This window comes from Vombatus ursinus, unplaced genomic scaffold (genome assembly GCF_900497805.2).
Source record: "Vombatus ursinus unplaced genomic scaffold, bare-nosed wombat genome assembly UNPS02011916.1, whole genome shotgun sequence".
Lineage (NCBI taxonomy): Eukaryota > Metazoa > Chordata > Mammalia > Diprotodontia > Vombatidae > Vombatus > Vombatus ursinus.
The window spans coordinates 3253528-3266796 of NW_020951694.1; the positions used below are offsets into that span (position 1 = coordinate 3253528).

General features: G+C 38.1%; 1 protein-coding gene across 1 annotated transcript in view; it reads left to right on the forward strand.

Moving 5' to 3' along the window:
• STX8 (syntaxin 8) overlaps positions 1-13269 on the forward strand; it is a 272706-nt gene that overhangs the window by 3387 nt on the left and 256050 nt on the right. The window contains exon 2 of the mRNA XM_027857160.1: positions 6955-7054. Coding sequence (XP_027712961.1) covers positions 6955-7054 — 100 coding nt within the window. The remainder of the gene's footprint in view (positions 1-6954; positions 7055-13269) is intronic.

The following is a 13269-nucleotide window of genomic DNA, read 5'->3' on the forward strand; positions in this document are numbered from 1 at the left end:
TCTGTACTCATTGAAGGAGTATCTGCATATATAAATCACAGACTAGTCTTTTATAAGTAAATGTCACATGATTTCACAATCTGGCTTCATTCTACCCTTTTTAGCTTTATTATACACATTATGGCCTCCATGCACTCTTGTCCAGCCAAACTGGCCTTGATGTTCTCACACTTGACATTTTCCATCTCTGCCTTTATACTAGATGTTCCCCATGCCTGAAACGTGTTCCCACCTTGCCTCTGCCTCTTAGAATCCCTTGTTTGAAGGCTCATCTCAAGTGCTACATTTTACAAGAGGCCTTCCTTTCTTATTCTCCTCAGCTTCATACTACCTTCTCTACCAAGGTTACTTTGGTTCTGTTTTGTATATGTTGTTGTTCATTTGTTCAATTGTATCCGACTTTGTAATCCCGTGGACCGTAACAGGCCAATACTGTCTATGGGGTTGGGGTTATCTTGGCAGATAACTGGAGTAGTTTGCTGTCTCCTTCTGCGGTAGATTGAGGCAAACAGAGGTTAAGTGACTTCTTCAGGGTCACACAGCTGATAAGTGTCTGAGACAGAATTTGAACTCAAATCTTCCTAATTCCGGATCTAGCACTCTATCCACTGAGCCACCTAGCTGCCTCCATTTTTGTATGTACCTATACTGTATGTCTCTTTTGTCCACCTCCCCCCACCCCCCAGCATTTCTCCTTAGAATGTAAGCTCCCTGAGGGTAGAGACTTTTGCTTTTGTCTTTGTATCTCATTGGCTCAAAGAATACCTCAAATTGTGTGGAACTTGTAATGACATGCACATGTATAAGTCTCCCAACTTTTCTGTATACTCTACCTTGAAAAATTAATTGCTTTTTATCTCTATCACTTACCTAGTGCTCGATACGCAGTAGGCATTTATTTGAAGTGTTTCCTGTGGTGGAGATTAAAGAAAGTTTCATTGAGTTGGTGGCACCCGGGAAGGTCCTTGAAGGAAGTTTAGACTGTCAATAGGTAGAGATGAAGGGGGAGGGCCATTCAGGTATAGGGGATATATATTTCTTTACATTTAGCAAGTCCTTTAAAGACCTTTTCAAATTCCACTTCTTCAAGAAGCTTTCTCTGACTGCTGCCATCACTGATCTCACAGTATGTATAGTCTGTACTAGATAGTTTATAATTTGTAATTTAATAGCATACAATATTTGAGCTTAAAGGGGCTTTAGAGGTCAAGTAATATAATCTCTTCATTTTATAGATAAGTATAATCAGGCACATAGGACTTTTTGAAGGTCATGTTGCTCATGGCTGACTTGGGACTAAGTCATTTTTACTTAATTGAGTTTTCTTAAATGTATTGTTTGCTTTTCTTTCATATGTATTAGTCCAATTTCTAACTAGGTTTATGCACATGAAGGGAGGGGGTATGCTTTATATCTTTCTATATCATGATACCATGCATAGTGTTGAGTAATCAATAAATACTTTTTGATAAGTTATTGATCTATCTCTATATGGACAAGGAGATTGGTGTAGATAAGACATGTCAGACGTGACCCACAGGCTTTATTATAGCCCACAATACTCTTGAATGCATCTGGGACCAGATTAAAATAGAGAAATATTTAACAAAATAAAAATACAATAAAACAGTTAATAATCACATTTTAAAACTAAATCAATATATGGCCAACAGAGATCCTTATTTTTTTAAATTTTATTTATTTATTTTTAGTTTTCAACATTCCCTTCCATAAGATTTTGAGTTCCAAATTTTCTCCCCATCTCTCCCTTCCCCCCACCCCAAGACAGCATGCAATTTGATATAGGCTCTTACATATACATTCATATTGAACCTATTTTCACATTAGTTATGTTGTAAAGAAGAATTAGAACCAATGGAAGAAAACCATGAGAAAGAAGAACAAACAAAAAAAAGAAAAAAAGAGAAAGAGCAAATAATGTGCTTCCATCTGCATTCAGACTCCGTAGTTCTTTTCTGCATGTGTACAGCATTTTCCATCATGAGTCCTTTGGCATTTTCTTGGATCCTTGTATTGCTAAGAAGAGATAAGTCTATTAAAGTTAGTCGTCACATGTTGTGGCTGTTACTGTGTATAATGTTCTCCTGGTTCTGTTTACTTCAGTTAGCATCAGTTCATTCAAGTCTTCCCAAGTTTTTCTAAAGTCTGCCTGCTCATCATTTCTTATAGCACAATAGTATTCCATTACATTCATATACCACAACTTGTTTAGCCATTCCCCAACTGATGGGTATCCCCTCGATTTCCAATTCTTTGTTACCACAAAAAGAGCTGCTATAAATATTTTTGTACATGTGGGTCCTTTTTCCATTTGTATGATCTCTTTGGGAGACAGCCCTAGAGATGCTGTGTCAAATGGTGTGCACATTTTTATAGCTCTTTGGGCATAGTTCAAAATTGCTCTCCAGAATGTTTGGATCAGTTGACAACTCTACCAGCAATGCATTAGTGTTCCAATTTTCCCACATCTTCTCCAGTATTTATCATTTTCCTGTTTTGTCATGTTAGCCAACCTGATAGGTATGATGTGGTACCTCAGCGTCGTTTTGATTTGTATTTCTCTAATCAGTAGTGATTTAGAGCATTTTTTCATGTGACTATAGATAGCTTTAATTTCTTCCTCTGAAAACTGCCTGTTCATATCCTTTGACCATTTATCAGCTGGGGAATGACTTGTATTCTTATAAATTTGACTTAGTGCTCTATGTGTTTTAGAAATGAGGCCCTTATCAGAGATACCGATTGTAAAAATTCTTTCCCAGTTTTCTGCTTCCCTCCTAATCTTGGCTGCGTTGGCTTTGTGCAAAAACTTTGCAATTTAATGTAATTAAAATTATTCATTTTGTGTTTCATAATGTTCTCTGTCTCTTGTTTGGTCATAAATTCTTCTGGTCTCCATAAATCTGACAGGTAAACTATTCCTTGCTCTACCACTTTGCTTATAGTAACAACCTTTATATCTAAATTATTTTGGTATATGATGCCATATTCTTTTCCAGTTTCCCCAGCAGTTTTTGTTAAATAGTGAGTTCTTATCCCAGAAGCTGGGGTCTTTGGGTTTATCAAACAGTAGATTACTGTAGTCTTTGACTACCGTGTCTTGTGTACCTAACCTATTCCACTGATCCATCACTCACAGAGATCCTTGTTACACTCATCATTGGCCCAGATTGGTCTAGATGATCTGTAGTCCACTTCCAAGTTTCATGGTCTATGATTCTATGACACTCAGATCTATACCTAGTCCTAGGGCTCTAAAAATAAATTCACCTCATTCCTTCCACCTCTGCTTTACTTATCCAGTCAGTTAATAAGTCTTTTGGATTTTTGTCCACATTTGCAGATCATTCTGCCTGCTCCTTTCTGTCCCCAATCCCATCATCCTAGTTCAGGTCATCATTATATCTTGTCTCAACTATTGTGGTAGGTCTCCTAACTGGTTTCTTTTTCCTTTGTCCATCCTATGCACAATAGCCAGTTTTGTTTTTTTTATTCAGACCTGTTACTTCATCCATGTAAAGAACTTGTGGTGTGGAAGCTACCTCCAGTGAAGAAAATTGCAATTTGTCAGTAACTCAAAAATCTTAGACAATTACCTGAGACACTGAAGTTAAGTGAGTTGTTCAGGATCACACAGCTAGTGTGGGTCCAAGGTAGGACTTGGATTCAGGTCTCCCTGAATCCAATGCTAGCCACTATTCACTATACCATGCTTCCTCTAATAGCCAGATTAATTTTCTTGTATCTGAACATGACATTTCTATGCTCAAAAATCTTGAGTCTTGTTGACAACCAAAAAAATTACAAACTGTTTTAGTTTGATATTCAAGACTAATCTGGACCCAACCTATTTTTTCTGGCCACATTTCAACTGACAGTTGCAGCCAAGTTGGGACATTTACTATAGTCTGAAAGGTCCCCTCCTGGCCTGTTGCCCTATACTACCCTCCTTTATTTTCCTGTTCTATGCCTTTGTTCCTGCAATTCTCTCTACATGAGTATCCTCTTCCTCCTTTCTGCCTATTGAAATCATAACAGTCCTTCGGGAAAGGCATTAATCAAGTTACTTTCTTAAAGCCTGTCCTAACCCAATTAGTTGAAAAGCGATCTCTCCCTCCTCTGAATTTATAAAGCCCTTTCTACCTCTTATGGTACTGATTGCAGTTGACTCTATAATATGACTTATGTGTCAAGTCCCCTACTATACTTTAAGCTTTTTGAAAGCAAAGACCAGTTCATAAAAGGCTCTAAGATCACAACTGTAAAGAACCTTCTTTCTCTCTAGTCTTCAACCTCTCTCTATCTACATGTTCCTTTCCTTCCTGCCTTCACACTTGCCCAAGTCTCCCATCCTTAACCTTCATTAGACTCTAACATCCCCTCAAACTATTGTCTTGTATCTCTCCTCTCATTCTTGGTCAGATTTTTTGAAAAAGCATATTCACTGCTTCCACTTATTCTCCTCTCATTTATTCCTCAGTCCTTTGCAGTCTGGCTTCTCACCCCATTGCTCAACTAAAATTGTCTTCCCTAAAGTTACCAATGATCTGTTAACTGGCAAATCTAATAGTCTTTTCTAGGTACTCGTCCTTTTTTTTTTTTTTTGCTTAGGCCATCAGGGTTAGGTCACACAGCTAGTTAAGTGCCAAGTGTCTGAGGCTAGATTTGAATTCAGGTCCTCCTGACTCAAAGGCCAGAGCTCTATCCACTGCTCCACCTAGCTGCGCCTGCAGTACTCATCCTTCTTAACCCTTAATTTGATATTATTGACCACCCTTTCCTACTGGATACTTTCTTCTCTAGCTTTTTGTGTCAAAAACCTCTGTCTCTCCTGGTTGTCCTCTACCCCTTCAGCCTCTCCAAAGTCTTTGTTAGTTCATCATTCATATCATACCCTCTAACTGCAAGTGTTCCCTGAGGTTCTATACTAGGTTCCTTTCTCTCTTTCATTTTTAAAAATTTATTTTTATTTATGTTTAGTTTTCAGCATTCACTTTTATAAGATTGGGTTCCAAATTTTTTCCCTCTGCCCTTCCCAAGACAGCATGCAATTTGATATAGGCTACACATGTACAATCATATTAAACATATTTCCACAGTAGTTATGTTGTGAAAGAAGAATCAGAACAAAAGGGAAAAACCACAAGAAAGAAAAAACAAACAACAAACAAATAAGAGGAAATAGTGTACTTTGATCTGCATTCAGACTCCATATTCTTTCTCTGGATGTGGATAGCATTTTCCATCGTGAGTCTTTTGGAATTGTCTTAGATCATTGTATTGTTGAAACTGGATATCCCCCAAAACATCTCAAACCCAACAGTTCCAAACATAACTTAGTATCTTTCCTTTCAAACCTATCCCTCTTTCATACTTCCTACTTCTGAATGAAGGCACTATCACTCAGTATACTATGCTCACATCTTAGAGTTATCCTTAATTCCTCATTCTCTCCTCACATATCCAGTCAATTGCTAAATCTTGCCATTTCTAATTTCACAACATTTCTTACATCTTATTCTTTCCTTCTACTCACACAGTTATCGTCATCTGGCTCTATCTTCTTGCCTAGATTATTGCAATAGCCTCTTAACTAGTCCCCCTGCCCTAAGTCTTTAAAACATATTTGCGCTTACTTATTTTTTATTATTCACTTTTAAAATTTTCAGTTCCAAATTCTCTGTCCCTCCAGTTCCTCCCTCACCCTTTGAGAAGGCAAGCACTATGATAGCATGATACGTGTGAAGTCTTACGAAGTGTATCCCTGCCTTAAGTCTTTCACAATTGAATTCCATCCTATATACTGCTGCCAAAATAATTTTCCTTAAGCTCAGATCTGACCGTGTCACTCCTTTACTCAAATTCTACTGACTCCTTTTTGCTGATTGGATAAAATAGAAATTTTATATTTATATAAATATAAATATATTTTGTTTAGTTTAGTTTTCAAAACCCTTTACAACTTGGTCCCCACCTATTTTTTGCAGTCTGAATGTGCCTTTCCTGAACTCTGCAATCCAGTCAAACTAGCCTGTCTCTATGGCACCCATTTCCTATTTACATATTTTGCATTGACAATTCTACATGTCCCTCTTTACCTCTTCCTTAGAGCCCTTTCTTTTAAGATTCGACTCTTTTGTATGAAGTTCTCCTGATCTCTCAGTTGCTAGTGCCCTTTCTCCCAAACCACCTTTGTGTTTAACTACTTTGTATTTATTCTTTGTATTTATTCAGCATATTCTTAAATGTGTACTTGTTTCCTGCCCTATTTGTATATAAGCTTGGTAGTAAGGATTATTTCATTGTATTTGTATCCTCAGCACCTGGCACAATGCTGGCACATAGCTGGCACTTAAATGTTCATTGATTGCCTTTAGTGATCATCTAGTGTAACCCTTTCATTTTACAGACTAGAATACTCAGGCTCTCAGGTTAAGTGACTTGTCTGACCCAGGTCATGGTTTTATTAAGTAGAAGAAGTGGTATTTAAACCTGTGTCCTTTAACTCTAAATACAGTATTCTTTTTGTACCATGCTTCATTTTTGGTCTTACTCATTTTTCTTTTTCCCACAATCTCTAACGTAGTAGTAGCTTTCATATCATAGGCATTAAATGTTTGTTGAATGAGCAAATAATTATAGCATTTAGTTTTCTATTAGGTCAAATGAGATAATATTTTTAAAGTGCTTAGGACTATGCCCAGCACGTAGTAGGTATAAACGCTGATCGCTTCCCTCCCCTTTTTAGTTCCTTTCTCCCCTAAAATACTTTGATTAGAGGATTCCTTAAGTGCTTTTTGATACCCTTTTCCATTTGTAGTTTGTTTATATTTCATTAATGCTAGAACATAGATCTGGACATTTAAAATTAGAAAATAAAGAAATTTTCTTTAAGAGTCTGAAACCATTTTTCTTCACTTAATTTTGATAAAGGTTGTCTACTTATGATTCCACTTGTCATATTGCACAAGAAATTGCTGAGAAAATCCAACAGCGCAACCAGTGTGAAAGAAATGGTGAAAGTACAACCAAGGTAATAGCAGTAAGAAATTATCTAATCTCATTTGTTTTAGCTTGGAAGTCTGAAAAAATCTTTCATCTTTGAAGCTAAGTATTTAAGCTCTATATTTTCAGTGCTTCAATGGAACTCATTGATGCGGGTATTTCCTCGAATGTGGGTGCACATGACAACCTTTCCATGCTTTCCTATCCTATGTGATTCTTGTCTTCTATAGATCCTGCAAAGACGACTTGCAGGAGGCCTTTCTTTAGGTCTTTTTGATATTTCAATAAGAATAACAATAATAGCAACAACTACTAACAATTATAGTTGAATACTTTCAAGTTTACAGAGTTTTCTGTGCATTAACTGATTTGAGTTTCATAACAACTGTAAAGTAGGTATGATTTTTTTTTTAATCCTCATTGTATAGATAAAGAAACAGGCTCAGATTAAGTTACTTGCCCTTGGATACAAATCTAGTAAGTACTGTGCCTGGCTCATAGTCCTTCTGTCCTCCTCAACTCCTGCTTACATCTTAGGGGATTTCAATATACATATTGATGCTCCCTCAAACACCCTATTTTCCCAGTTCCTTAATTTATCCATTTGCCATACTTCTCTACCCTACCATAGCTCCGCACTATGACAGAGATAGTCGCACCTTTGATTTTGCTGTCACCCACAAATATACCACTTCCCTGTTCATGAAATCTGAGATAATCTGTTGTCACTTCACATCAGTCTCTGCCTTTTAGTCCCAAACTTTGTTCTTCATCCTCATTGTGATCTTGATTCCATCTGCCTCTAAGTTCTTTACTAGTTTGTCACTATACTCTCTTCCTTTCCCCATTTTGACTCTTTGGCAAACCAGTTCTTCTTTCAAGAGGAACCTAATCCTGTCCCCTAATCCTCTTGTCAATCCTTGGCTCTTCTAAGGATCAGCCTTGGATTACTCCTATTCACATGCTGCTGAAAAAAGTTGGAAAAAGTTAGAAAACCATGCTGTTTGTGTCTACTAATATTTTATATTACATAATCTCAGTGGGGCTCTCAGTGCTGCAAGGCAATCCTTTTACACCTCCCTAATTGACTAACTACCCCATGCACCACAGTGGCTCTTACAGTCCTTTTCATCCTTCCTCAGAAATCTCGTAGGTTTTCCATACCCTCTCAATTAAGAACTTTGCTTCATATTTCGTATCCTCCTCTTCTCACAAAACTCAGATGCCTTCTCCTAATATCTCCTCTATATCACTCTAGTCTCACATGAAGAAGTCTCTTCTTGTTGCCAAAACAAACCCTTCTACTTGCACAAGTAAACTCATTTTATCTCTTCTTTTCCAGCAGATTGCCCCCTCTATTATCCTATTCTCTCACTAATCTTGAATCTCCCTTGTCTACTGGCTGTTTACGTACTGCCCACAAACATGCCCATTTCCTCCTTATCTTCAAAAAAACCCTTACTTGATCTTTCCATCTCCATTAGCTATTATCTTTTCTTTTTCTTTCTTTTTCTTTTTTTTCTTTTTTTTAGGCAATGGGGGTTAAGTGACTTGCCCAGGTCACATAGCTAGTAAGTGTCAAGTGTTTGGTCTGAGGCTGGATTTGAACTCAGGTCCCCCTGACTCCAGGGCCCATATTCTATCCACTGCACCACCTAACTGCCCCTATCCTTTATTTTTTTATGGCAAAACTTTGTGAAAAGGCAATCTAGAAATATGAAGTGTCCCCTAAGTACTGCTTTGGCTGCATCCCATAAATTTTGATATATTATCTCATTATTGTCATTCTCTTTAGTGAAATTATTAATTGTTTCTGATTTGTTCTTTGATCCACTCATTCTTTTTTTTTTGTGTGTGTGAGGCAATTGGGGTTAAGTGACTTGCCCAGGGTCACACAGCTAGTAAGTGTCAAGTGTTTGGTCTAAGACCGGATTTGAACTCAGGTCCTCGTGACTTCAGGGCCAGTGCTCTATCCACTGCGCTACCTACCTGCCCCGATCCACTCATTCTTTAGGATTAGATTATTTAGTTTTCAATTAATTTTTAATTTATGCTTTCATGGCCCTATTTTGAATGTAATTTTTATTGAATTATGGTCTAAAAAGGTCTGCTTTCTGCATTTGGTTGTGAGGTTTTTATACCCTAATGGTCAGTTTTTGTGAAGGTGTCATCTGTAGCTGAGAAAAAAAGTATACTTTTTTCCATTCCCATTCAGTTTTTCCCAGAAGTCTATAATATCTGGCTTTTCTAAGATTCAGTTCATCTCCTTCACTTCTTTCTTATTTATTGTATGGTTAGATTTATCTAGCTCTGAGAGGGGAAAGTTGAGGTCCCCACCTCTATAGTTTTTCTATCTGTTTCTTCCTGTAATTCATTTAATTTTTCCTTTAAGAATTTGGAAGCTATGCCATTTGGTGCATATATGTTTAGTATTGATATTACTTCATTCTCTGTGGTGTCTGCCATAGAGTTCTGGGTGTCTGCCAGTTTTTGATGTTTCCAAGTGGTATGATCTGGGTAGAGGTGTAGTCACTGCTTTACTGGTCTGTGTGCTGGTCCTTACCCAGGAAGGGCCTCTATTCCCCTTCAGCCGTAAGTGCTAGTACTCCTCTCAGCCCTGAAACTGTGACCTGGTCCCCTTCTTCTTGGAACTGTGTATAGGCAATGTAATTCCCAAATAGTGCTCAGTCCTCCACCCAGTGTCAGCTCAAGGTCCCCTAAAATCTCTTTCTGACCAGTTTTCCAATCCGACTACCAACCTCTGAGCTGAGAGCTTCTGAACATGCTGCTGCTACCTCCAAAGCCCACTGCTGGAGTTGTCTCTGAGGGTACTTTGGGCCAGTTTCCACCCTGGTGTCACTGTCATCTCCTGCTGACCTCCTGAGTTGTTTTGGACTGGAAAAATGTCTTGCCTCGACTTTATGTTGGCCCTGCTGCTTCAGAATTTGATTTCAGGTGTTTTTTTTAAAGTTGTTTGAAGGCGAATGTTGGGAGAATCTAGCTGGTTTGCTGCTTCTAATCTGCCATCTTGGCTGTGCACCTACCTCCTAGTCTCTTAATTGCGAAGGCCAGCTACTCCAGCCCCTCTTCACCTCTCCTTCATGTGCACTCTCCCATCTTCTCCAGCAGAACGTATCCTCAGTGATCTTCCCGTTGTCTCTTGCCTACTTGTCATCTAATGGTTCCTTCCCTACTGATTTAGAATATGCTGAGGTTTCCCCATCCTTAAAAAACCTCTGTTAGACCCCAACATCCTCTCAAATTATTGTCCTCCCTATCTCACCTTCCTTTTTTGGGTATACTCCTTGAGAAAGTTCTCTGTATTCGCTGCTGCCACTTGTTCTCCTCTCGCTAGCTCTTCAGTCTGTTAGTCTTTTAATCTTAACAGAAACTGCTTTCTCCAAAGCTATTAGTGATCTTTTAATTGTCAAGTCTACCATTCTTTTCTCAGTCTTCATGCTTCTTTACTTATCTGCTGCATTTGACTTTGTTGTGTTGATTTCCTTGTCTTCCTAGATATTTTCTCTTCTCTGAGTTTTCGTTACACTTTTTTTTAGTTGGGGAAGGGGAAGAGAATAAGCATTTGTATAGTGCTCAGTATGTGTCAGGCACTATGCTAAGAGCTTTACAAATATTATTTCATTTGATCTTTACAAACTCTTGCCAGTTGGAGAGGGGAGAAGAGGAAGGAATAAACATTTACATAACGTCTGCTACACTAGAGACTGTGCTAAGTGTTTTACAAATATTTCATTGATCTTTACAACAGCTTTGCTATTATTATCCCCATTTTACAGTTGAGGGAACTGAGGCAAAAAGAGATTAAATGATCTGCCCAGGGACACACAGCTAGTGAGTATCTGAGGCTGGATTTGAACTCAGGTATTCCTAATTCCAGGCCATTGCTCTATCTACTATACCACCTAGCTGCTAGTTCTTCTCTTACCTGTCTGTTCTTATTGCATTTATACTGTAAATTGTTCAGCCATTTCTCAGTTTATGGACGCTTTCTCTGATTCCCATTCTTTGCTACCACAAAAAGAACTATAAATATTTTTGTATATTCTTATTTAAAATTCATTTTGTTTAAGATTGATCTTTCCCTTAATCTCCTTTCCTTTTATTTCCCCCTTTTCACCTTTCCCTCCTATTTCTTTGTTAAGTGAAATGTATTTCTGTACTCAACTCTGTGTGCATGCGTGCATGCGCGCGCGCCCACGTGTGTGTGTGTGTGTATTCTCTCTTTTGACAAGTTTGGATGAGAGTGAGATTTAAGTTCATCTGCTTCCTATTGCCCCCTCCCCCTTCTTTGTATGGATGTCTACTTGTGCACCTTGATGGTGTGGGATAATTTTCTGTAACCTTCCTTTCCTTCTCCCTTCCCCTGGTATGTTCCTTTTCCTCTTTTTTTACCATTATTCTCTTAAGATCATCAAGATATAACAGAACCCCTTTCAAGTCTTGCTTCCTCTTTTATGGGACTTCTAGTTAAATTTATACCCAAGCTATAATTTTCTTTAAGGCTTTGCTTGTAGATATTTTGGAATCATTCTATATTTTTGAGTGTGTGTTCTGAGTGTCTCTGTCACCATAATATCTTTCCATGGTGGGATTCTCTTTTTACTTGCTCATTTTTCTAGCCTGCTTTCTGACTTTGTATTTTATGTTAGTACTAGTCTCTGCATACCTCTGGAGAGAAAGCCTGGGCTGGTCCTCAGTTTCCATAGACCTGTCTATCTCTCTTTGCCTACTTAGGCTTGAAAAATGATTCACTATGACTTTTTCTAGGGTTTCCTGTTCAAGACTTGATCTGCTGTGATTTCTAGATCTTTTTGGAAGAGTTTTTGAGGGGAGCTTGCTGCATTGCTTCTTGCTACTCTGACATCTTGGTTCTACTTTCTTTTGAATATTTCAAATTGGATGTCCCGGACATATCTCAAATATACTATATCCAAAAAACAAAATTCATTATCTCTCCCCACCTCTTCCATGCTCCAGACTTTCCTTACTTTTTCAAACTTCCCTATTTTGCTTGAAGGCACTATCACTTCCAGATTACCAGGTTCACAGCCTCATTGTTATCCTCAACTTCTCATTCTCCCTCATTCCACATATCTAATCAGTTGCCAGAACTTGCCATTTCCACTTTCTCATCTCCCATGTGCCACCTTTTCCCTCTCTTCACCCAGCTACCATCTTACGCCCTCATAACCTCTTGTCTAGATTATTGCAGTGACTTTCTAATTGATTTCTGCCTTAAGATTCTCACTACTGCATTCTGTTTTATATTCCTCTTCCAAAGTATTTTCCTTAAGCCCAGATCTGACCTTACTTAGTAAATTCTGGTGGCTCCCTGTTGTTGCTAGGATAAAATATAAACTCATGTTTAACTTTACAATAGGGGAGGAAAGAAAGATTTTAGTCAGGCACTGAATTTGCTCAGCAAGGAAGGAATTCTCCTTCCTGGAGGTAGGTAGATAACAGTTACCAGAATCTTAATAATAGATATTTATAATAATAAATATTGATTAAATGAACCTCACAAAAGTATAGGTCGTTGAGTGGTGATGATAGAAGGAAAACCTGAAAATGGCAATGAGAAGTAAATTGTATTCTATCTCCCCCACCATTGAGTGAGTCAAGTTGTCTGAGTCAAAGTGTACCCAGTGCTGGGAAGAGTGGCCAGGGAAGCTGTGTCACCAGGAGGCAGCTTGGTCTCAGTGAATGCATGAAGATAGTTGGAGCAAGAAAGGAAAACGTTTAAGATGAAAACAGGTTTGTTATCTATGTGGCAGGCATTCCAGAAAGCACAGTAGGCACTGGACACTGGAGCCTGTACTTCAGAGACTTGAGAATAGAGAGTAGAGAATTGAATTTGTTTTTAATCATGAAGTTTAGGGTATGATAAAATGGAGAGTAACACCTTTCTTAGTCTTCAGCTTACATTTTGATTCTCCTTTAAATACCCTAGCCACTCTGTTCCTCAGCCTACTCCTCTCCCATGTACTACCTCCATCCAACTTCAGCAACATACAAAGATGGTCGTACCCTCAATCTTGTCATCACCCACAAATATACTGCTTCTATGTTCAAGAATTCTGAAATCCCCTTATCTGACCGTAATCTGTTTTGGCTTGGAGGGAGGTCTCCATTTATGCTTGACCTTGTGTTGTTTAACGTTTTTTAAATAAACAATTCAAAATGCATATTTTTCTGATGATGTATTAAAAGACTTGTCTTTGT